Genomic DNA, 20,725 nt, shown 5'->3' with positions numbered 1-20,725 from the left:
CTTGGGAAGAAGATTTGTTCTGTGGTGTAGGAACGTGTTTGGTGGCTACATTGAATTTCACAGTAAGCAAAGAGAGTGGAATCAACCACCAGTATTGACTTTTCTTCTGATGTTAGTGTGGGAATAAGAAAAGAAAGCTAGAAAGAGGACTACTTGCGTTTTAGTGCCAATCTTACTGGGGACCATTGTGTTTTAACTTTTTGAGTAATTGTATTCAAAAACAACACGCTTTTCAACCCTTTTATTTTTACTATCCTTCGAGGAAAATGTGAAATTTCTACGTAGATAAGGAATAGGAGTAGTCAATGGACCGTCAAATGAGGTGTCTTATTGTAAGAACATTAACAGACTTCATACGTATAACTGTATAAAGTCATCTAGAGTTTTATACTCATGGCAGTCTGTCATAGGATACTGTTTCATCAAATGATTCCCGAGTCCTACGAAGAAGGTAGTTGACTTGACTTCAACAGCTTACCAAATAGGTCATCAAAGCTCTTAATATGAAAAGGACTTGTATGTTATTGATCAACTTGAACCTGCTAACAATTATACTGACTACTATGTTTAAGAGCACCAGCATTAATGAACCCCCGGTTGGGGTTCATAATTTGAATTTTTTTTATTTTTATTTTTATTTTTCGTTTGATTTTTTTAAAAATAAAAATAATAAAATAAAAAATTGACCAATAACGGGTTGCCACGTGGTGTAGGGTCCGCTGAACATTGACGATCCGGGTTCATGCGGAAGGAGCGTGGCGAGACAGAATCATTATTGTAGCATATTATAATATATTTTTTTCTGGAGAAGCATGTGAACTCCATTCACGAACCGCCAATGCTGGTGCTCTAAGAATTGTATTTCACACAGGGCCATTCTTTAGTGTAGGTTTTTCAGACATCTAACATGCTAAGACACTAGTATTTTTTATAACTGCAATCAGTGTTAAATAGAACCAAGAATGTACTTGGAAAGACTAGCATTAAGGAATCACAGAGACCAATGAGACTGAAGCATGAAACCTACGGTTCTTCCGTTACTATTGGCAAGATAAACAAGACCTGGACTTAAGCTAAACCGGCTGCCTATGTTGAATTTGAGAAACGATTCCACTTGAAACAGATCATGGTTTCTTGAACCATCCAAGACTCCCCCAACGCTCATGCCCCATCCCACTTCATCCTCTGGTTTGTCTGTAATAGACACTGACCATTTCACTTGCTTCTCTCTTGACTTCTGAATCTCAATCCATCCCCCAATCCTCGTACACTCGTCCATCAGAGAGCTGTCTACCTTCAAACCAATGAAGCTAGACGACACATGATCCAAACTTCTGCTCATCTCCAGAGTTGTTGCTGATGATTCAGGCTCCATATCAATATCAACACGGCGTCTTAGGAAACTCACTGGAACTGTAACAGCTCCAGAAGGATAGTGGAGGCTGTTAGACGGTGATAAAATCTGGTGACAGCCGAGTAGAGATAGTTTCACACCACTCAGAATGTTGCAGGTTACTTGCCCAAAAGTTCTGAGACAGCGACTCCTCGCATTCAAACCTTGTTCAGCTTCAAGGTTTGTGATGGATTGAGCCAGAGAAGCTGCCATGTTTGACTTTCTGACTGTTAATCCAATGGCACTACCATTATGTTGGTTCAAAAGAGGTGGTCCAAGTTCAGAAACTTCTGTAAGATTCCTCCCCTGCAACACCAATGCAGTTGTATCTGTAGCTTCATTAATAGCATAAAGAAAGGACAACAACTAGTGGATAGATACCTGGTAAGAAGACACAAGAGAAGCATCAGCATCAATGTCTCTAAAACGCGCGCCAACGGGAATAGCAACTGCAGATAACCAATCATTAACCTCCGCCTTGTAAAAGACTTTAGCTAAAGACAGCTCCTGTTTCCCTGAAACACCATCACTGTGCTCTCCTTTGTATCCAGCAACGAGCTCAGCCACAAGCTTATCCGTCTCCCTAAGACTCGTTTCGAACACGAACCTCGAAAGCAATCCAGGTCTCACTCCTTGTCTCTCGAGTCCAACGAAACTCTCCTCGTCGGTGTTTCCCATCAGCAGCATTCCCCCAAGGGCGTGAACTTCACCCTTCACAAGGGTGCTGGTCTCTCGAAAGGGACCTCCTTTAGAGAGTTTATAAGAGGAAAGTATCCGCTCAACTTTCTCTTGTCTGTCTCTGAGCTTCATCAGATCAGAGAATGCTTCTCTTTGCAACCGCTTCAAGATATCAATCTGATACATACATACATACATAGTTCCCCAAATTGTGTTTAAGGTAAAAAAGATAACGTTTTTGAGGATAAAGTTAAATACTTTCGTGTACCCATTTCAATCAAGAGGTCGAAGAAGAAGAAGAAGGAGACGGGATGGAAGATACCGGATTCTGGCGGGAGGCTAAGTCTTGGCTCGATTTCGCAAAGCTCTTCACTTTCTCCACCATAGAAGCAATTGGATCCATTTATCGGAGAGACTGATGGGGGAAAGGTTGATAGATAATCGCGAGAATGATAGATACAAACGATGGAAAGAGATGCTGTTGGAGTGTAACAATGTGCGTGACGATCGATTTTTCGGTTTGATTCGGTTTTTGATAATTTTCCGGTTTTTTAAGCTTTGATCGATACTAAACCCCAAAATTAGTTGGATTTGGTCCGTTGAAGATTTGGTTTAGTTTGGTTTTTGTCTGATGCTCTATGTATCCTAATTGTGGCCTATCCTTTGACATGTGACTTAAACAAGAACATTTTAGTGTTTCAGATATATGTCCAGTTTACCGACGCTAAGCGCTGATTTTTCTAATATTATTTAGTTATTTTGATACATAATTTAAGAATATGGTTTGTTAACATAGTTTTATAAAATTAGAAAATAATTCATGATATCCTAGAAAATAAACTATTTATCGAAAACATGAATATACATGTATATTAATTTGATTATCCTGTCAGCATAATTGATGTTAAGATGAAACCGTTTGAGACCATGTCCTGACTTGGAAGTTATAGAATGTGATGGTGGTAATCAGATAAATTCGAGGGATTTAAAAACTAAAAGATCAAATGAGTTTTTTTTTGTTAGGGGCAAATCTTGCTACCATTTGTTTTGTTAATTATCTGATTGGTTCTGTTTTAAGCCTTATCTTGACATTAATTGGTATTTTAAAACAAATGACATATTTTCCATGTTGATTAGTCCGATACGTGAATATAGATAAAAAATTATAGAGAAAAGGCATTTGAAATCCATACAATTAATTACGAACGTGAGATTAAAATAATTTGATAAATTAAGTAGTTAGGTATATGCAATTGCTGAAAAATGGGACTGATGTGACAGCTTTTTCAACTGTTTTTGTATTTTTTTTGTAAAAAAATAGATTATTCCATGCCAAATTTTGATTGGATAGATAACTTGTGCTTTGGTCAATAAAAGATAAAATGTTTAATTTTCTACTACTAGTCTCATTGTTTAATGGCATACCAATTACCAAGTAAGCACTAAGCACCAATTGTTTTTAAAATATTTATTACTGGAATTCTGAAAAAATGTTACTTTCTTCTGTTTCAACATACAAATAATTTTGAAAGTTTTTGTTTGTTTCACAATGTAACGTAAGTTGTTTTTCACAATGTAATTAAAAAGTAATATAATAAAATGATATTTAAATAAAAGTTAAAAATAAAGTTAGAAGTATGTTTTGTTATTGGTTATTTTCTCCATTTAATTAAATGTTAAAGCCATAATATGTTTTTCTAATATTTGTGTGTTTTAGGCAAAACTACTTATAATTTTAACAGAGAAAGTATTGTATATCGTTGTATAGTTTTCGGGCATTAGATTAGATTATTGATATGGCTAATGGAAACTCTTTTTGACAGACAAAAGAAAACAAACTATTCTAATAATTATTGTTGCATGCATCTGCTCATGTGTACAAGTTCTCCGAATATTTTGTAGGTATGATAATCGTTTTGTAAAAATTGTCATCAGAGGGTTAATATCGTCGATTCTAAAATTCAAGATACAAAAAAAAATACAAACAAAGCAGCGAGCCAGCGACAAATGAAGTAATAGAACAATCCATCAAACGGAGCATGTTATACATTTCTAATTCTCACCACTAGCCCAGCATTTGTTGGTCGAAACATTCATACTATTGGGGTTTATTAATTTTTTGTTTTTCTTCGAGTATCTACGTTCTTCTTTGCCGTCTAATTAACAAGTATATTATCACTTAATTATATTAACTTTTTGGAAAACAAGTTGAGAATAAAAGAAAGACAAAATAAAAGCATGCTAGCTTTCCAACGAGCTTCCATTATGATTTATGGAAATGTTATCAATGTTATATAAATATATCAAGTGTTTGATAGCTTTAGCTTTAGTAGGGTTCCAGTTCCATTATCATATACACAACAAAGAACAAAGCCAAAAGACTAAGAAATCAAATTTTGAATTTAATTACTTCCCATAGCAAAAATTTTACCAACCAAAATTAGAAAAGGTATGAAGGGAAATGAAAAGAAAGCATGATTTGACAAAGAAGGCCATAAGAATCATGATAAATAAGAAAAATGCAGAGTCCAAAAAGCACAAAAAAAACACGGTGAATTATTGAGAAGTCTGTCTGCACATGTGGAACAATAGTAGAATGTTGAAAGCACCTTTTCTATAAAAAAAAACAGTCGAAAGAAAGCCTTTAATTTATAGTCTCTCATTGCGGGTCTTATCATCTTCATCTACGTCTCCTTCCTTATATTATGACATAACTTTGGCTTTGTAAACTTGCGTAGCCTACTAATTAAAAAAATTGTGAGCTAAACATAAAGAAGAACACGAAACTCTCTGTGTCTTCTCTCTTTCTTTCTCACTGTGTTTTTTATAATTAAGCTCTAATGGCGAATCAGGTAAAAGAGAGGACTTTAGAGCAGACCTCTACGTGGGCAGTTGCTGTGGTTTGCTTCGTGTTACTATTCATTTCCATTGTCCTTGAACATTCCATTCACAAAATTGGAAGCGTAAGTCCCTTTGATTCTTCCTCATCTTCTTTCATAATTCCATTATATGTCAAGATTCCCTCTGTTTCTTCTTTTGTTTAGCTTTCTTTTTCTTTCTTTTTTCGACATATTTTTTGTGTTTTTTTGGATTTTTGTTGTTATGATCGTCTTCATGCTTTGTTCATGTTCTGTTTCCTACTCTGTCTCTGCTTTAATAATCACTCTCTTCGTGCTCTGCTTTATTACTCTTCTCTTATGACTAAATCTGCTCTTTGTTTTTTTTTTAACTGGCAGTGGTTTAAGAAGAAGCACAAGAAGGCTCTTTATGAAGCTCTTGAAAAGATCAAAGCAGGTAAAATTACTAGCACTAAAAATATATATTTTGCTACTTTACTTCTTCTATTAGCAAGCTTTTTTTTTGGTGTTCAGAACTTATGCTCATGGGATTCATATCACTACTCTTAACAATCGGACAAACACCAATCTCAAACATCTGCATCTCCCAAAGCGTTGCATCATCAATGCACCCTTGCAGCGCCGCTGATGAAGCTAGAAAATACGGCAAAAAGGTTCCCGCTAAACAAGAAGACGATGGTGAAGAAAATTCCGGTCATAGAAGACTTCTCCTTGATTTAGCTGAGTCTTACATCCATAGGCGAAGTTTAGCCACCAAAGGTTATGACAAATGCGCTGAAAAGGTGACTAACAATCTCCCGTACATAAATATATAAGAACCACTCTCTGCTCCTCCAATGTATGATTGTGATTGACGGATTATCTCAGGGTAAAGTGGCTTTTGTATCTGCTTATGGTATCCACCAGCTTCATATATTCATCTTCATCCTCGCGGTGGTTCATATTATCTACTGCATTGTTACTTATGCTCTCGGAAAGACCAAGGTAATTTTTTTTCTTGTGAATCAAGAAAGACTTGTATGCAACAAGATTTGATTATGGTTTTCTTGAGTATTGTAGACGAGGAGGTGGAAGCACTGGGAGAATGAGACCAAGACAATAGAATATCACTATTCCAACGGTATGTATATGTATATTATTAAATCAGATTTTAAAACCTAAACAGGAATTTTTTGATGGTGAATGCATTCTTGTTATGTAGATCCTGAGAGGTTCAGGTTTGCCAGAGACACATCTTTCGGGAGAAGGCATCTCAATTTCTGGAGCAAGACGAGTGTTACGTTATGGACTGTGTGTTTTTTCAGACAGTTCTTTGGATCTGTCACCAAAGTTGATTACTTAGCTTTGCGGCATGGTTTCATCATGGTAGGAACCTTATATAGTGTGATCTTTTGTTTTGTTTTATCTACTGTTTAGTATAACAAGTATAATTCTAACCTGTAGAAAATGATCTAACCTACTCTTTTTCTCAGGCGCATTTGGCTCCAGGGAGTGAAAGAACATTCGATTTCCGCAAGTATATTCAGAAAACAGTAGAAGAAGACTTCAAAACAGTAGTCGAAATCAGGTTTGGAGCTACTTAATGACTTTTATTTTATAATCTGAGAACAATCCAACTTGGAAGATTTGTCTTGACATCTTTGCTAATTAACGTTATGCAGTCCGGTTATCTGGTTTGTCGCCGTGCTATTCCTCTTGACCAACACAAACGGTAACGCTCATTGCTTTACCACGCAAACACACAATATATATATGCATCAATATATATATGTACAACACTAACATCGGTTTTTCATTTGAAACAGGATTACATTCTTTCCTGTGGTTACCATTCATTCCACTTGTCGTAAGTACAACAAAAAATAACTAAAAATTTGCTCAGTTTTGTCCTTTGGTTTTTAAGAGAATGAATGTAATCTTGCAGGTGATTCTAGTAGTTGGAACAAAGCTTCAAGTCACTATAACCAAATTGTGTCTAAGAATCCAAGAGAAAGGTGATGTGGTGAGAGGTGCCCCTGTGGTTCAGCCTGGTGATGATCTCTTTTGGTTTGGCCGCCCTCGGTTCATCCTTTTCCTTATCCATTTGGTTCTTTTCACGGTACGGTTTGATATCCTTTAACCACTAGATTTATGCCGCCCAACGGCATGATAATTAACAAACTTGGCTTCACTTTTCAGAATGCATTTCAGCTTGCTTTCTTTGCCTGGAGTACGGTAAGCAATCGATCCAGTTTTCACATTATTCACACAAACATTATGGAGCCATACTAATTGTTGTGTAATGAACTTTTGGCATCTGCAGTATGAATTCACCCTCAGGAATTGTTTCTATGAGAACGATGCAGATGTGGTCATTAGAATTGTAGTTGGGTAAGTTAACAAATTAACTTGACTGTTGTATACGCGGGAAAAAAACATCTTTTAACTGACAAAATCACAACCTTGCAGAGTTGTTGTACAAATACTTTGCAGCTATGTTACTCTTCCACTCTATGCTCTTGTCACTCAGGTACTAACACAACAAAATTTTCAGAGAGATAAAAATCATACAGGATTTTTTATATGATTTTAGTTTTTTTTTCTGACATTGTGTTTGAAATGTTTGTAGATGGGTTCTACGATGAGGCCAACGGTGTTCAACGAAAGAGTAGCCACAGCGATAAAGACATGGCATCACACGGCAAAGAAGCATACAAAACACGGAAAACACACTGAATCAAACACACCTTACACTAGCCGTCCAACTACACCAACTCATGGCTCATCTCCATTGCATATTCTTAATAACCGAAGTGTTGAGACTTTACCGAGTTCTACTTCTCCTAGATACTCTGATCATCATGACCACCACCAGTTTTGGGATCCTGAGTCTCAATACCAAGAAGCTGGACCTTCCACACATCATTCTCTTGCGCACGAAAGCTCGGAAAAGCAACCTGTTCTTGGTTCCGTGGAACTTCCTCCTATACGGACTACCAAAAGCTCAAGAGATTTTTCCTTTAAGAGGTAGATGGTTCTTGATTTACGTATGTTATACATTATTACATGTATGAGACCTGCACCATCTATAAAGATAGATGATTACATTCACTGGCCAAGCTTAAAGAGTTTCTCGAGTTTTAGAGAATTTAACAACAAATAAAGTAAGAACACGCTGAACTGAAGATATATAAAAAAGAATCATATGCATAATTTCGCCACCATGTGGTACTGAATTATATAAACATAAATATATCTAGATGAGTACACTTTGTTTTCTTTACCGAAATTAGAAATTACAAATCTTTTTTTTCTTCTTAAAACATCCTCATTTAAAACAAACTAAACATGTTTAGTTCCTTGGTTGCTGCTGCTCTTGCCCATCTCAACTCCATTCCCATACTCACCATCCTCCACAAACCTTGACCAATACCAATGTGACCTCCACACTTGTCCCATTTCCTCAATCGGAATCCCTTTAGTCTCCGGCAAGAAGATGTAGACGAAAATCGACATCACTATCACGAAGAAGGCGAATACAAGGAACAGCCCAAACTTCAAATGGCAAAGCATCGTCAAGAATATCTGAGCGATTATGAACGTGAAGATCATGTTCACCGACACCGTGATACTCTGAGCGGCCGACCTTATCTCCAAGGGGAAGATCTCACTAGGTACTAACCACCCTAGAGGACCCCATGACCATGCGAAACCCGCCACATAGATGCATATAAACGTTACAACCACTATAGCATACCACTTTGGTAACTCACCAGGGGTCCCGTCTACCCCGAACTTGGCCCCTATGCATGCAGCAACCACAGCCTACAATCACACAATAAAAAAAACAAACGACATTTTTTTCATTAGAGTAATGAATATATGCTAATGCAGATAGATTCCAAAAACGATATACATTAGGTCTAAATCATAATATATAAACGTTCATACCAAACGAAATATCAATCTCTATGCACATATATGACATAACGTCAAGTATAAGTTCATATATCATAATATCAAACTTTAGAATATAGCTCTCTAAAACGCATCTACGTTCAACATAACTTTATATGATAAGTCGAATGTGTTTCCTTACCTGGCATATAAGCATTTGTGTACCACCTTCAAGAAAGAGAAACCGACGTCCCCACTTGTCAACACCATAGATTGACACAAGCGTGGCAGCGACGTTGACCGAGCCAGTGACCACGGCAGACATGAGAGAAGCGTCGGTCGTGAAACCAATGGTGTTGAACAAAACAGGAGCGTAAAACATAATCACATTGATTCCCGTAAGCTGCTGAAAGAAAGGAATCATAATGGCCATGGTGAGATGGGGGCGGTATTTACGGCGGAGGAGGTTCGTCCACGGGTGCTCTATCGACTGAGACTCTTTACTAGCTGCGACTAAATCGTCGAACTCTTGGCTAACGTCATCGACGCCACGGATACGTCTGAGCTTGGTTTTGGCCTCCTCGTGCTGGCCTCGCTCGATCATTGAGTTGGGAGTGTCAGGAAGGACTAGGGAGCCGAGTGTGATGATCAGGGCAGGGACCACAGCACCGCCGAGACTGAGACGCCATCCCCAGCCTCCTTTGATCTTGGCAAAGAAGTAGTTGAGCACTTCAGCTACGAGGATTCCGATTGTAATTGAAAGCTGGAAGCCGATGTTTAGCGCTCCCCTGTATTTGTATGGAGCCATTTCAGATAGGTAAAGTGGCACAGCCTGTTAATAGACATGAAAACATGGTTAGTCACGTCATTTAAACAATGATTGTTTACGTGATTAGTGCTTTTCAAAGTTGAAGATTCATATTGTTTGGAATCAAGAAGGGCATGAAATTAAAATACGGGGTTTAAAGAGGGTTAGTTACGGCATTGTGTTTAACTACAAGTAGATACGGTCCGAATATGACCTTTTCTAACTAAAGATACGTATCAATGAGTGAGCAAAAAGTTAAATACGATATGACATCATAAACAATATATTAACTAATTAAATCATTGAATATAAAGAGAAAGAGACATCACGGGTTAACAGAACAGACCATGTGGACTTGTGGATATTCAGCCGAAAACAAATCAATCAGGAATTAAAAAATTGCTATTATCATATAATATCATGTGGAAAATAATTATCGTCGTTGTAAACTGATAGTAAAAGCAAGAGAAAATTAATAATGTCAACTTGACCTAACTAGTTGATGATTATGTTCAATGAAAGTGGTTGGTCCATAACTTTTTTCAAAAACCAAGGTACATTTATAGCGAAATAAACATAAGTTCAAATTCATTAAATTTTATGAAACAACACGTATTTAATTTGACTTTTTCCTACTCGTGATGTAAGTGTGAAAAGGAGAAATAATTGTGGTTTTTTTTTTGACTGACCTGATTAGCGAAACCGATACCAAAACCAAGCAAGATACGGCCAACGATGAGCATCCAAACGTGCTTAGCAAAGCCATTGATAAGAGCTCCGGCGCAAAAGAGTATGCCACCAAAGAGCATCGAGAGCCTCCGTCCGAACTTCCTCGTCACGGTGGAAGCCACCAGCGACGATATTAGCGCCGCTAAATATAGGGACGAAGTGAACAGCGTAAGCGTGGGACTATCGTATTGACAGTACTGGTTTGTAGTCGCGTCTGCTTGCTGTTTACGGTAAACCGACGGGAAGAAACGCCGGAGGAAAGATGGCATCGACGTCACTCCACCTGTGGTTTTTAAATAAATTTACAAAATAAAAAAATGATCAGAAAGGGTTTTCATGAAACTATAGAAACATGTGGATTATTTTGTAATTTTTTTTAAAAAAAAGTCTATGTTACTGTTGATGATTGTGTATTTTTGAGTTATGTGTGTGTTAAATGAATGAAGAGGAACATAGATACATCATACATGTGGTGTGGAAATGTAAAAGCTGAGAAATAGTGAGATACTGACCAGAGATTCCGATATCGTATCCGAAGATGAGACCACCCATGGCAGCAACGACACAAGTGAAGAGAACAAAGGGAGTGAGTTTGCCGGGATAAGCCTTTTGGCCATCTCCGACTACGAATCCACCGCCAGCCATTTTCTAAAGAGATCTCTACAGTAATTATTTATCTTTTCTGACCTCTTTTTGCTAAGATGTTTTTCTTTCTTTCTTTGCAAACAAAAGTGGAGTGGACGTGTTGATGGAGAGGTCAGAGATTACTTATTAGAGTTATATATAGACAGTGGGGAAGAGAAGGGGGAAAGTGGTTGAGCTGTCTCTCCGTATTTTATTAGCTGTGAATCCATAATAATTTTGATTTTTTTTTCTCGTAGTTATTTTTTTTACTAATTATCCACATCATATGATAATTCAATAATGCGTCGCTGTTTCATAACTTTGAGAAACTTGGTGACCGCTATGTGAACATTATTAACTGCGTCATGTTTATATCGACTTCAAGAGCATGTAGACTTTTCAGAGCATCTCCAATGTAAAACTTCATTTTTTCCTCCAAAATGAAGTAAAAGTGAAAATAGAGTAAAATTGCTCCAATCCTACTTCATTTCTCACTCCATAATGGAGTGATGAACAAACAAAAAATAGATTACTCCATTTATGGAGTAAATTTCATTATAGAGTGAGATATGGAGTTGGATTGAAGCATTTTTTACTTCATTTTCATTTTTACTTCATTTTAGAGAAAAAAATGGAGTGGGGATGGAGATGCCCTCACAAATATTAGTAGTTTGGTAGTCGTATTTATGATAGGACATTTCTTATACTACTAATGGCTTAGTGAATAGTGAAATAGAATAATGATAACGTTTCAGAATTAGTTTCAGTAAATTTGATATTTCATAAAGTGAGAAGGAACCATCTGAAGAAATTTAATACAGCCAAAAATCTGACAAATCAATCTGGTAAAAAGAAAAGTGGGTTGGCCACATCCAAATTTTGCAATGCGCATGTCATGTGTGAATAACATTGTCGACCATGTACGCATGACCGTCTGTCAAAGTGTAAATCAAATGCAGTTTTGATTTTTAAGACCCACTTGATGGTTCGACGGGTCTAATTCACATTATGGTCAATGTTTTTTACATCTCTTTGGCCCGTGGGTAAGACGTGGATAAACATAAATATATTTAGATTGCGAGTAAAAGATAACAGTGAAACCATTCTGGTTTTATTTAGAAAACCCTGTGACAAAAAAAACATTTATGTAACTATGACCCAGTACAAGCATAATACTGAACCATCCATATCCAAGTTTTGTGTAACAAGTCCACCATAGTACTCTGAGCTATTGTTATCTACAGTAGTTTGTACCCATATTTTGACTAAGATCAGTTCATACGTGCTAATATTCCTGGAAATATTCACTATCAATTTTCCTTTTAGACAAATACTTTAAAACCAGATAACCCTAACGTTAATAAATTGTGTATCACAAGCTATCATAATTCATAACATCAAACTTTACCCAAAAGAAGAGTTCGCGTCGGTGGACTGGTGGCAAATTAATCATACACGTCATATACTAATCAGCAAGGATCACATTTCATTCGACGGTCCAACTAATTTTCTTTATCTATTGGATAACATTAAATTCGTTTTGGATAATGTTCTAATTAGAATTAATTTGTTTCATGTGATGCAACATGGTATTTTTCTCATAACGTGACTACAAATTTTTCTTTACAGATATAAAGTTTGAATTCACAAATAGTTATGGTTTTCAACCACTAAATAATCTGGCTTTTCAAGAAACAGCATTAACAGTAAGCATTAGTTACGTGGCATGCTTATCCATATGTTTTATTTGAAAGTTTTTTCTAACGTTCACATATACAAATCCGGGACGTAAAGTGGGATCTTGTTTGACGCGGGAGAGCGAATTTGGAGGAAAAAAGTAAAGAGGAATAAAGTGATTATTTAAAACAAAGGGGGCTAAAGGTAATTAAAAAAAGCTGGGCTCGTTCTTTTCCCAGATTCGCGGCACTTCTGTGCTGTGACTAACATTTGCTTATGTTTTATCATAGTCCACACGGTCTTTCTTCATTTCTAACCAAACTCACGGCGAAGTTTTCAAGTTACATATTTGTCAAATATCTTAAAACTAACATCTATGGTAACTGCTGGAATAACGATTATGAAAGGAACGAATTATACGTCGTAGTGATGCGTGACAAAGACAATATATTTCTTTGTATGGTAGAAACTACATTTGTAAAACAAAAGAGGGAAACAGATGGTCCCGCGGATTTTGTCAAGGGAATATAAAAGAACTTATCAAAAGAAGATCTATACAGAAATTAACTGAGTTATGTTTATTCGCATTTTTTTTTTTTGGTCAAGTGTTTATTCGCATTTTTTATTCAATCTTTCCTCGTCAAGTGCAGAGCAAATTTAAATGAATTTTAGGATTAATGGAATTACAATTATAAATTAGGTAGCGTTTGACAAAATAAATTAATTTCAAGAAAAAAAAACTATACAGCATTTAAAAAATAAAATAATCTTTGACCAAAAAAAAAAAAATAAAATAATCACGTCACCCCCCCCCCCCCCCCCCCCCCCACAAAGGAGAACATATCAGTTATATTTTCATTTCAAAAATGGTCTACCCAGTTGAAGGCATAATTAATTTCCGAAAAGGATATTAAGTTATTTGAGGGTTTTAATTTTGAAGTATAGTCATTTGAAACTGACTTATGTTTAATTAATACCATATTAAATGTTCTAAGGAAAATTAATAAGGAGGAAACTTCAATGAATATTGAAGACTAATCTTTTGTATATATAAAAATAATAATTCAGAAAGAAATCTAACCAAGAAAAAAGTTATAGGAGAAAAATAAGCAAAAAAAAAAAGAAGTCAATGTCAACTAAAGAAATGATGGTCACAAGCGAGTGGCGCCCATTGTGTTTGGTTGGTTTCACAAATGCCGAATTCCACACAAGGTTTACTCTCCAAGACTTGTTGGTCCAATGGTCCCATCGCTGCTTGACATCACACACTAAACTATCTATCGTCTATCGACGTTTTAACTATGAAAAGTCGACGAAACTCCCTTCCACACTTGCACCGAATCAAGGGCCAATCTCAACACAACGACCAAATGAATATAATCGATCGGATGGATAATACAATTTATAATTATAAAATCTAAAGTCTATATGTCTTTTTGGTTAAAGTAGACTTCTGTATATCGAGAATAAAATCTAGATGTATGTTTCAACTCGAGTGTCTACACTACATTCGCAGACAACTGATCTGAAGTGTTCTATATACGTGACAGATTCACACTGTCAATTTCCCAAGCTGGTAGATTCTTTGATCGACTATGTATATAAGACGAATGCAAAAAAAATGTCGACGACAAAAGGGAAGCAAGCGAAGTTTCCATGCATGCCTTTTTGGCTTTTTCTCTTAGCTATTAGTTACACGCAGCATCAATCATCAAATGAGTTTTTTTTTTTTTTCAAATGAGTTGATAAACTTGCGGGATCATGAGATCTGAGGCAAAAAGAGCTATAATCCTGCGGGATGTCTTGTAATGTTTGCAATTTCAATATAAAAAGTAAGTTATTTAATATTAAAAAAAAGTTGATAAACTTGCAAATTAAAAGTGAAAATATATTTTGTGAAAGTATAGCGTAACCCGTATTTTCCACGTTCATACGAATGCAACTATCATATCCCCCACATTTCAACTTCCATTGAAAGTGACTTCAATTTGAAATTGCTTGTGTTAATAGAATTATACTTGAAATTAAATATAAGAGCGTTGACGGACGAATCATGTTCGTGCGTGCCGAACGGCTGAAACTAATGGTGCCATCAAAGCAATTTAACAGCAAGACTTAGTTGGTCTCTCCTTCCATTGACTTGACTTTTATTCATAATTCTACTAATTATTTTAGAAGACAAATCTTAGTATGATAGGGGGGAAATAATGCGTGCATCATACACACAGACATACAATATATGCAATCAAAGAAAACAGTTGGAAAATTTGGTACTATCTAGTACTCCCTCCGTTTTTTTATATATGACGCTTTAGGATTATGCACATAGATTAAGAAATATTTAATTTTTAAACAAAAACATCATTAATTGTTTACCTAACCACAATTTAACCAATAATAAAAGAGAAACTATAATATCATTGGTCATCTAGCATTAATTAGTAATAAATTTTACATAGAAAACTGAAAACGTCAAATAATTTGGAACAAAAAAATTCCTCTAAAACGTCATATATAAAAAAACGGAGGGAGTAGTAACTAGTTGTTGACTTGTGGTCATTCATAAGGAAATGAAGTAGTGACTAATGACTATTCGTAGTCGTGACAAAAAAAAAAAAAAAAAAAAGACTATTCGTAGAAATGTCGTGAAAACTAACCAAGTGACAATGAAGACCAACCAAAATCAGTAGTGATCCGCTAAGGACGAAATAATTAGATAGTAAGAAAATTTAGTAGTCGCTTCTTCGATTTAATAAAACTAAACCTGCAAATTTTTTTGTCTTTTTGTTGTTCTGATCCTTTTATATATTCTAGTTTGCTTCTTTACAGCCGACCCCCAAGATATATGTTGTCACATACTCACATGCAACTGAATACTTAATCCAGAGATATTTACGAAAAGAAAGAAATTAGTATTGAAGTTCACAGATAGGCAGATATGGATTATGTAAGGATTATTTATTTTGAACAATTAGTACTCGTTTAATCATGTCAGTAACATTCAAAAACAGTTCCAAAAATAGAGTTGATTGCAGCGAAATTTGTGTATGGAAAATATTTAATCGGCCGAAGCTCAGAATTCAATATGTTGGATAAAATAAAATTACGCCAAGGAAAAACAAGGCCTAGGCCCAAATTCTAATAAGAGGTTTAATCTTTTTTGTGTTTGAAACACAATAGGTTTAACTTATCCTCTATGAAATGAACTGATATATAATATGGATATTTGCAGGAATAAAAATTCAGCATTTTGTCCTTTTGGTGTAAAACTCTTTTCGTCAATTTTCTCTCTTTTTTATCCATTCCATTTTTAAAATTTAACGAAATAAATAGTTTTATAACTCACAATTTATAAAAAAAATTAAGCAGTAAAATACTCATATATACAAATTGGTATTTTTTTTGGTTGAAAATTTTGATAAATTAAAATTTTAAATTATGTTCTACAAAAAATAAATTTCATATTCTACGAAAAATTGGTTAGTAGAACAAACAATTAGGTTTCAAAAATTGGTTAGTAGAACAAAAATTGCACTTTATGTGTCAAGCTAGCATTTCAAAAGACTATCATCTCTCTACCTAACAACAATTTACAGACAGACCAAACAAAGCTCCCTAGTAAAAAAAACTAAAGAAGTTTAACTTCAACCAGTTCTTCAACTAAAGCTCTTGAAGAAACTGGATCGTGTGATTGCATGTGGTGTCGAATATTTTCACTAGGTTTCCCACAACAAGAAAGGGGAAAGACCTGATCCTGAAATCCAAATTGTCAGATATTCATTTGAAAAGAGCCACTGAGATTTTAGAAGCTTTCTTTTCGCAGGATATCCTGGAAAGCCGGGTTTTTTTCTTCAATGGAACTTCGGTCTCATTTCCCAAATGATCAACCTTGTTCCGGAAAAACAGAGTTTTCCTTGGTGTTATGTATTCAAAATGTGATTTCTTCGCAATCAATGTCTGCATGAATAAACAAATTATCAGAATCATTTTGTTCAGTCGCAAGATTTCAAAAGAGTCTCTAGCAAATGATGCTATCTACTTACAGCTTCACGTATAGTCTTTGACACATTAAACAACTGCTTTAAATCTCCATGCTCCACTCCACATATAATCCTTATCTGCAAATAATCCAATAAAAGTTTTCAGTAACTTCAGTCTCACCCAATAATTTTTTTTCTCTGGCCAAAAGTATAAGCATTTCACAGGGGAAACTGAAAATTATCCATTTTCAGTATTGACTTTGTTCCTAGAGACGAAATAATTCAAGATTTATCTCTATGTGAGTAATCATCAGAACAAGAACACAAAAAAACAACTAATCCAAATAACCCATATATAATTAAAAAAAACCTATTATAACGGGTTTGTGAGATTTGTTTAAAAGAAGACAAACCAGGATATCTTGAGGAAGAGATTCAAGCTCTCGATTCTTGCCAATGGGAATCAAAACCCTCTTCCTCCCAAATCCTTTCTTATACTTATCACAGTCTAACCCTAACCCTAGTCCACCATCACCAACTACTTTTCGATTTGTGTTTGATGATGATTTCACGGCACCTAATCCCTTCTTCCTCAATGCCATGTCGCTAATATTATCAAAATCCCACGTTCCTGTATCAGGAAAACATGTAACAAAATATAATGTTTCAGATGTAGTAACCAATGGACCCAAGAACAGTGGGAAAGTAGAGAGAAAACAATGGATGTTGGGGAATAAAGAAAACATATGAAGTGAATATAGGAACAAGAAGTATTTAGAAGAAAAATAATTTCAAAACTTCAGTTAAACTGTAGTTATCTACTTCCTCAAATATCTCAAAGCTGTTGCACAAAACAAAAAAAAATCTGAAAAACATGTGCGATTTTCACTTCTATTTTTCACCACTATACGTGAGAATAGGTTGTTGCATTATCAGTGTAGCAGAACTAAAATCAACACAGCTTATTTATCCTTCTTTGATTTGAAAAAAACAAATTATGTACCTTATTTTCATAGTAAACATTAATCGTGAAAAATAATAATATGATTCGTGATTAAACAATAGAACACAAGACAAAAAAATTAACTTTCAGTGATGTTATGTGGCAAACAATAACTCACAGAAAAACCAGCATGGGAATGGTGTATGCTGTAACGTGGTGACATGTTTCTTTGTTTACTACGTTCATTCGGTGACTTCCTCGGATTCTATGAACGTAGAAAACATTCTGACATTGTTTTCTGTTCTTCTCTCCAACCACGTGCGTTGTCTATTAAATTCTTATCACTGACCTTTGATTTATTTTGTTAAATCTTGCTTCAATTGTATTTTTCCAACTCATGTGAATTTTAAATTATATTCAAAAGAGGCTTTCTTAAAAGATAGGAGTATTGAAATTTGGTGAACAAAGTACCTGGTACGTCATAAATTTCGAGAGAGATAACTATTGAGCCATTTAACTCCTTTATATACACATTCAACTTTTTGGGGCACTATGTTATACTTAATTTGATAATTATTATTTTTACTTTGTGGTTCTGTAAATTACATACTGGAGTCATTGTAACCGATATTCATAGTAAATAGATGTCAAACAATCCAAATATATATAGCCTCTTTTCAAGAATTTTTAGTTTGAGTTTGAGAAACTTTCTTCTTTTAGCTTTGGAGGTAGAAGAGAAGCTAGGTCCCAAATATTTAACTTAAGAATATCTCAGAACTTTTTCTTTATCAAAAGATTTTCTATTTAAGCTTGAGAAATAAAATGTTTGTTTCAGTTTATCTAAAGTATGTGATCTGATAGAACTTATAAAAAAGGAAAGATGCCATTTAGGGACAAGTCTTTTCCGTTTTGACGACAGTAAGTACATTGGTCACAAAGCATAAGATTCGAGAGCATAGACTAAAGAATATTTGTGTGACAACCAAAAGCTCCCGCCAAAAAAAGCACTGCGCAGTTGCCGAGATAGACCATCCATTACACGGACAAAAAAGTATAATGATTTGTACCCCAAAGAAAGAATAATGAGTGATAATTTTGTTGCCTTCGCTATCTTAGAAGAACCCAATGTAGTATTGGATATACATCACTAGTTAGGATATTTCCTATGTGAATATAAAGTAGTAAGTATAAGTACATACTCTAGCTTATCTCCTATGTAAATATTCTTCCACATATTCTCTTGTTGTACCTATATATATTGTACGCTACTCATTCAATAGAGTATCAAGTTATTTTAATAAAATATCAGGTATCGTATAAGTGATGTATATCCAATATGTAGGGTAAGCTTAAGATGTAAATACTTCAATCTATGAAGAGTTCAAAGAATATTCAGGACTTACTATTTTACTAAGATGCAAAGTCTTAGATCCTCTTCTATGTTGCATACACATTCCCTATACATAGGATAAACTAAGACTTCATCGATTTGCATGTACATATACCCTAAATTTGTCAGTTTTCTTCACTATAATTTCCAAACTATTCACTTTTTTGTTATGTTTTGAGGTCAAAATTACAAAGGCGAAAACTCTTTTAAAACAATGTAGTGGAGACGCCAAAAAAGAAAACTAACGAAGATATATCAAAATAATGGTTATAAGAGAAGGCAGAAAATATAAAATTACAATGCATATGTTTCTCTATAAGACTATAACAAATCAACATACATGTTATTGTCACATCCACTACTAAAGATGGAGATAATAACGATCCCATGTTTCAAAAAAAAATTGTTCTACAAATCCCTTTCCGTGGTTTCATCATATATACTCTAACTACCCCCTTAAAGAAAGAAAAAACAAGAAGAAGGAATAGGCGAAGAGTTGTAAGAATCAGAATCAAACTCTAAAAAATTCATTTCAGCATGAGCATAATATGGGGCATAACGGGAATAAGAAGAAGGATAAAGACAACGATGAAGAGAATGATGGCATAACAAGTCCATTTCCTCGAGCTCTTTTGGTATTCCCTCGCGTCTTGGAGCTGATCGGTCCCTCTTCTCACAAACGAGCTAGCCTTTGCCACATGGCTCTCTATATTGTTCAGCTGTTGCCCTTGTGCTTCTACTAAAGCCGCCATGTCCAAGAAAACTTGGTGCAGCTCAAGTAGATTCTTCTCTATCTCCTTCACTGCATCATGTCTTTCCTGGATCTCAGATATCGTGTCCATGATCTCACCTCTTCCTTGCTCTTGAATCGCTTTTTGGAGAAAATTTTCACTCTCACCGCTTGCAATCAAGTTATCAATTGTTTGCTCGTCCGCTTTTTCTCCTGTTATTGTGAAATACCTGCACCAATTCCAACAAAAGTCACAAACAGAGCAATACCTTGCGACACAAGAAAACCTAAAAAAGGAAAGACCTGCGCTCTACGGTTTCCTTATACTCATCGTTCATTCGCGCACGTAGACTCTGGAAACTATCCATCAAGTCCTTCAACTTCTTCCCGAGACCGCTAACCACAGAAGACCGAGTCCTATCAGTAGACGAACCGGGCCCACAACCCGGGACATTACGGCTATTAGCGTTGGCTTTCTCTAGGGCTTCGAGCTTCTGCTTAATGATTTTGACCCTCTTAAGGACCTGACCCACGTCAGCATCCATCTTAGCTCGTAGCTCCTTCACCTTCTTGGCATTGTGCACGGTCTGGCATTCTTCGTTGGAGTCTTGAAGCTTCTTATAAAGAGTCTCCACTCCTTTCATGTCATCCTTCACATTCTCAACGTCCTCGAAGAATTTGTCGAGGTTCATCGTTTCTTGACCTGCTTCCACATCGCTCATTTGAGCCTGGTTCCGCTTGAACGAATTTGAGAATAAGTCATTCATCTTTTCACTCTATTTTTTTATGATGTTTCCTCTGGTTTTTGTTTAGTTTATGTACAAATTCTTGTTTTTTTTAATTCAGTGGTTTTGTTCAAAAGCAATAGACAAAGACATCTTCTTTTTGAATACGAAGAAGATGCAATGATCTTTTATTATTATTTTAGTTTTATGAGTTGAAAAAAAAGAAGAAAAAGCTTAAGTTTTGTTGGGAGGTTTATTTTGTTAACGTTAGAACGAGAGTCACAAGCAGTTTTGGTAATTATCTAAAATTAGCT

General features: G+C 35.4%; 4 protein-coding genes and 1 long non-coding RNA gene across 6 annotated transcripts; 2 read left to right on the top strand and 3 right to left on the bottom strand.

Moving 5' to 3' along the window:
• Positions 1–908: 908 nt before the first annotated feature.
• Positions 909–4,396, bottom strand: LOC103871890. Of its 2 annotated transcripts, none has more exons than XM_009150213.3 (3): positions 2,340–4,396; positions 1,775–2,248; positions 909–1,699 (listed from the first exon to the last, which is right to left on the bottom strand). In XM_009150213.3, exons 2-3 carry the CDS (start codon positions 2,201–2,203, stop codon positions 992–994), a joined length of 1,137 nt encoding a protein of 378 aa, XP_009148461.1. In that variant the 5' UTR covers positions 2,204–2,248; positions 2,340–4,396; the 3' UTR covers positions 909–991. The 2 variants fall into 2 exon arrangements, with proteins under 2 accessions (XP_009148461.1, XP_009148459.1); XM_009150211.3 differs by having other exon boundaries at positions 2,394–4,396.
• Positions 4,397–4,636: 240 nt separating this feature from the next.
• On the top strand, positions 4,637–8,019 carry LOC103871889 (MLO-like protein 2). The gene is made up of 14 exons (XM_009150210.3): positions 4,637–5,034; positions 5,308–5,365; positions 5,443–5,711; positions 5,797–5,913; positions 5,989–6,049; positions 6,131–6,294; positions 6,402–6,496; positions 6,591–6,640; positions 6,735–6,775; positions 6,854–7,027; positions 7,108–7,143; positions 7,232–7,299; positions 7,378–7,438; positions 7,538–8,019. Exons 1-14 carry the CDS (start codon positions 4,912–4,914, stop codon positions 7,937–7,939), a joined length of 1,719 nt encoding a protein of 572 aa, XP_009148458.1. The 5' UTR covers positions 4,637–4,911; the 3' UTR covers positions 7,940–8,019.
• A 75-nt stretch (positions 8,020–8,094) lies between these two features.
• Positions 8,095–11,115, bottom strand: LOC103871888 (sugar transport protein 1). Its single transcript, XM_009150209.2, has 4 exons — positions 10,855–11,115; positions 10,303–10,625; positions 9,008–9,637; positions 8,095–8,733 (listed from the first exon to the last, which is right to left on the bottom strand). Exons 1-4 carry the CDS (start codon positions 10,985–10,987, stop codon positions 8,251–8,253), a joined length of 1,569 nt encoding a protein of 522 aa, XP_009148457.1. The 5' UTR covers positions 10,988–11,115; the 3' UTR covers positions 8,095–8,250.
• A 244-nt stretch (positions 11,116–11,359) lies between these two features.
• Positions 11,360–17,477, top strand: LOC117125975. Its single transcript, XR_004448445.1, has 2 exons — positions 11,360–14,923; positions 15,172–17,477. It is a non-coding gene; the product is annotated as an uncharacterized LOC117125975 (long non-coding RNA).
• A 1,315-nt stretch (positions 17,478–18,792) lies between these two features.
• Positions 18,793–20,680, bottom strand: LOC103871886 (syntaxin-125). The gene is made up of 2 exons (XM_009150205.3): positions 19,990–20,680; positions 18,793–19,916 (listed from the first exon to the last, which is right to left on the bottom strand). The coding sequence occupies exons 1-2, from the start codon at positions 20,451–20,453 to the stop codon at positions 19,484–19,486; spliced, it is 897 nt and encodes a 298-aa protein (XP_009148453.1). The 5' UTR covers positions 20,454–20,680; the 3' UTR covers positions 18,793–19,483.
• Positions 20,681–20,725: the final 45 nt, after the last annotated feature.

Source organism: Brassica rapa, chromosome A06 (genome assembly GCF_000309985.2).
Source record: "Brassica rapa cultivar Chiifu-401-42 chromosome A06, CAAS_Brap_v3.01, whole genome shotgun sequence".
In the NCBI taxonomy this organism is placed as follows: Eukaryota; Viridiplantae; Streptophyta; class Magnoliopsida; order Brassicales; family Brassicaceae; genus Brassica; species Brassica rapa.
This window is presented reverse-complemented; position numbering and strand designations above follow the sequence as displayed.

Coding starts and splice junctions, on each gene's coding strand:
- LOC103871890 (XM_009150211.3), bottom strand. CDS start 2,474: ATGGATCCAATTGCTTCTATGGTGGAGAAAGTGAAGAGCTTTGCGAAA. Junction 2,249..2,393: donor TAGCCTCCCGCCAGAATCCG/GTATCTTCCATC, acceptor TGTATGTATCAG/ATTGATATCTTGAAGCGGTT. Junction 1,700..1,774: donor CTCTTGTGTCTTCTTACCAG/GTATCTATCCAC, acceptor TTGGTGTTGCAG/GGGAGGAATCTTACAGAAGT.
- LOC103871889 (XM_009150210.3), top strand. CDS start 4,912: ATGGCGAATCAGGTAAAAGAGAGGACTTTAGAGCAGACCTCTACGTGG. Junction 6,641..6,734: donor CCTCTTGACCAACACAAACG/GTAACGCTCATT, acceptor CATTTGAAACAG/GATTACATTCTTTCCTGTGG. Junction 7,439..7,537: donor TCTATGCTCTTGTCACTCAG/GTACTAACACAA, acceptor AAATGTTTGTAG/ATGGGTTCTACGATGAGGCC.
- LOC103871888 (XM_009150209.2), bottom strand. CDS start 10,987: ATGGCTGGCGGTGGATTCGTAGTCGGAGATGGCCAAAAGGCTTATCCC. Junction 9,638..10,302: donor GTATCGGTTTCGCTAATCAG/GTCAGTCAAAAA, acceptor GTCTATTAACAG/GCTGTGCCACTTTACCTATC. Junction 8,734..9,007: donor CACAAATGCTTATATGCCAG/GTAAGGAAACAC, acceptor GTGTGATTGTAG/GCTGTGGTTGCTGCATGCAT.
- LOC103871886 (XM_009150205.3), bottom strand. CDS start 20,453: ATGAATGACTTATTCTCAAATTCGTTCAAGCGGAACCAGGCTCAAATG. Junction 19,917..19,989: donor AAGGAAACCGTAGAGCGCAG/GTCTTTCCTTTT, acceptor GAATTGGTGCAG/GTATTTCACAATAACAGGAG.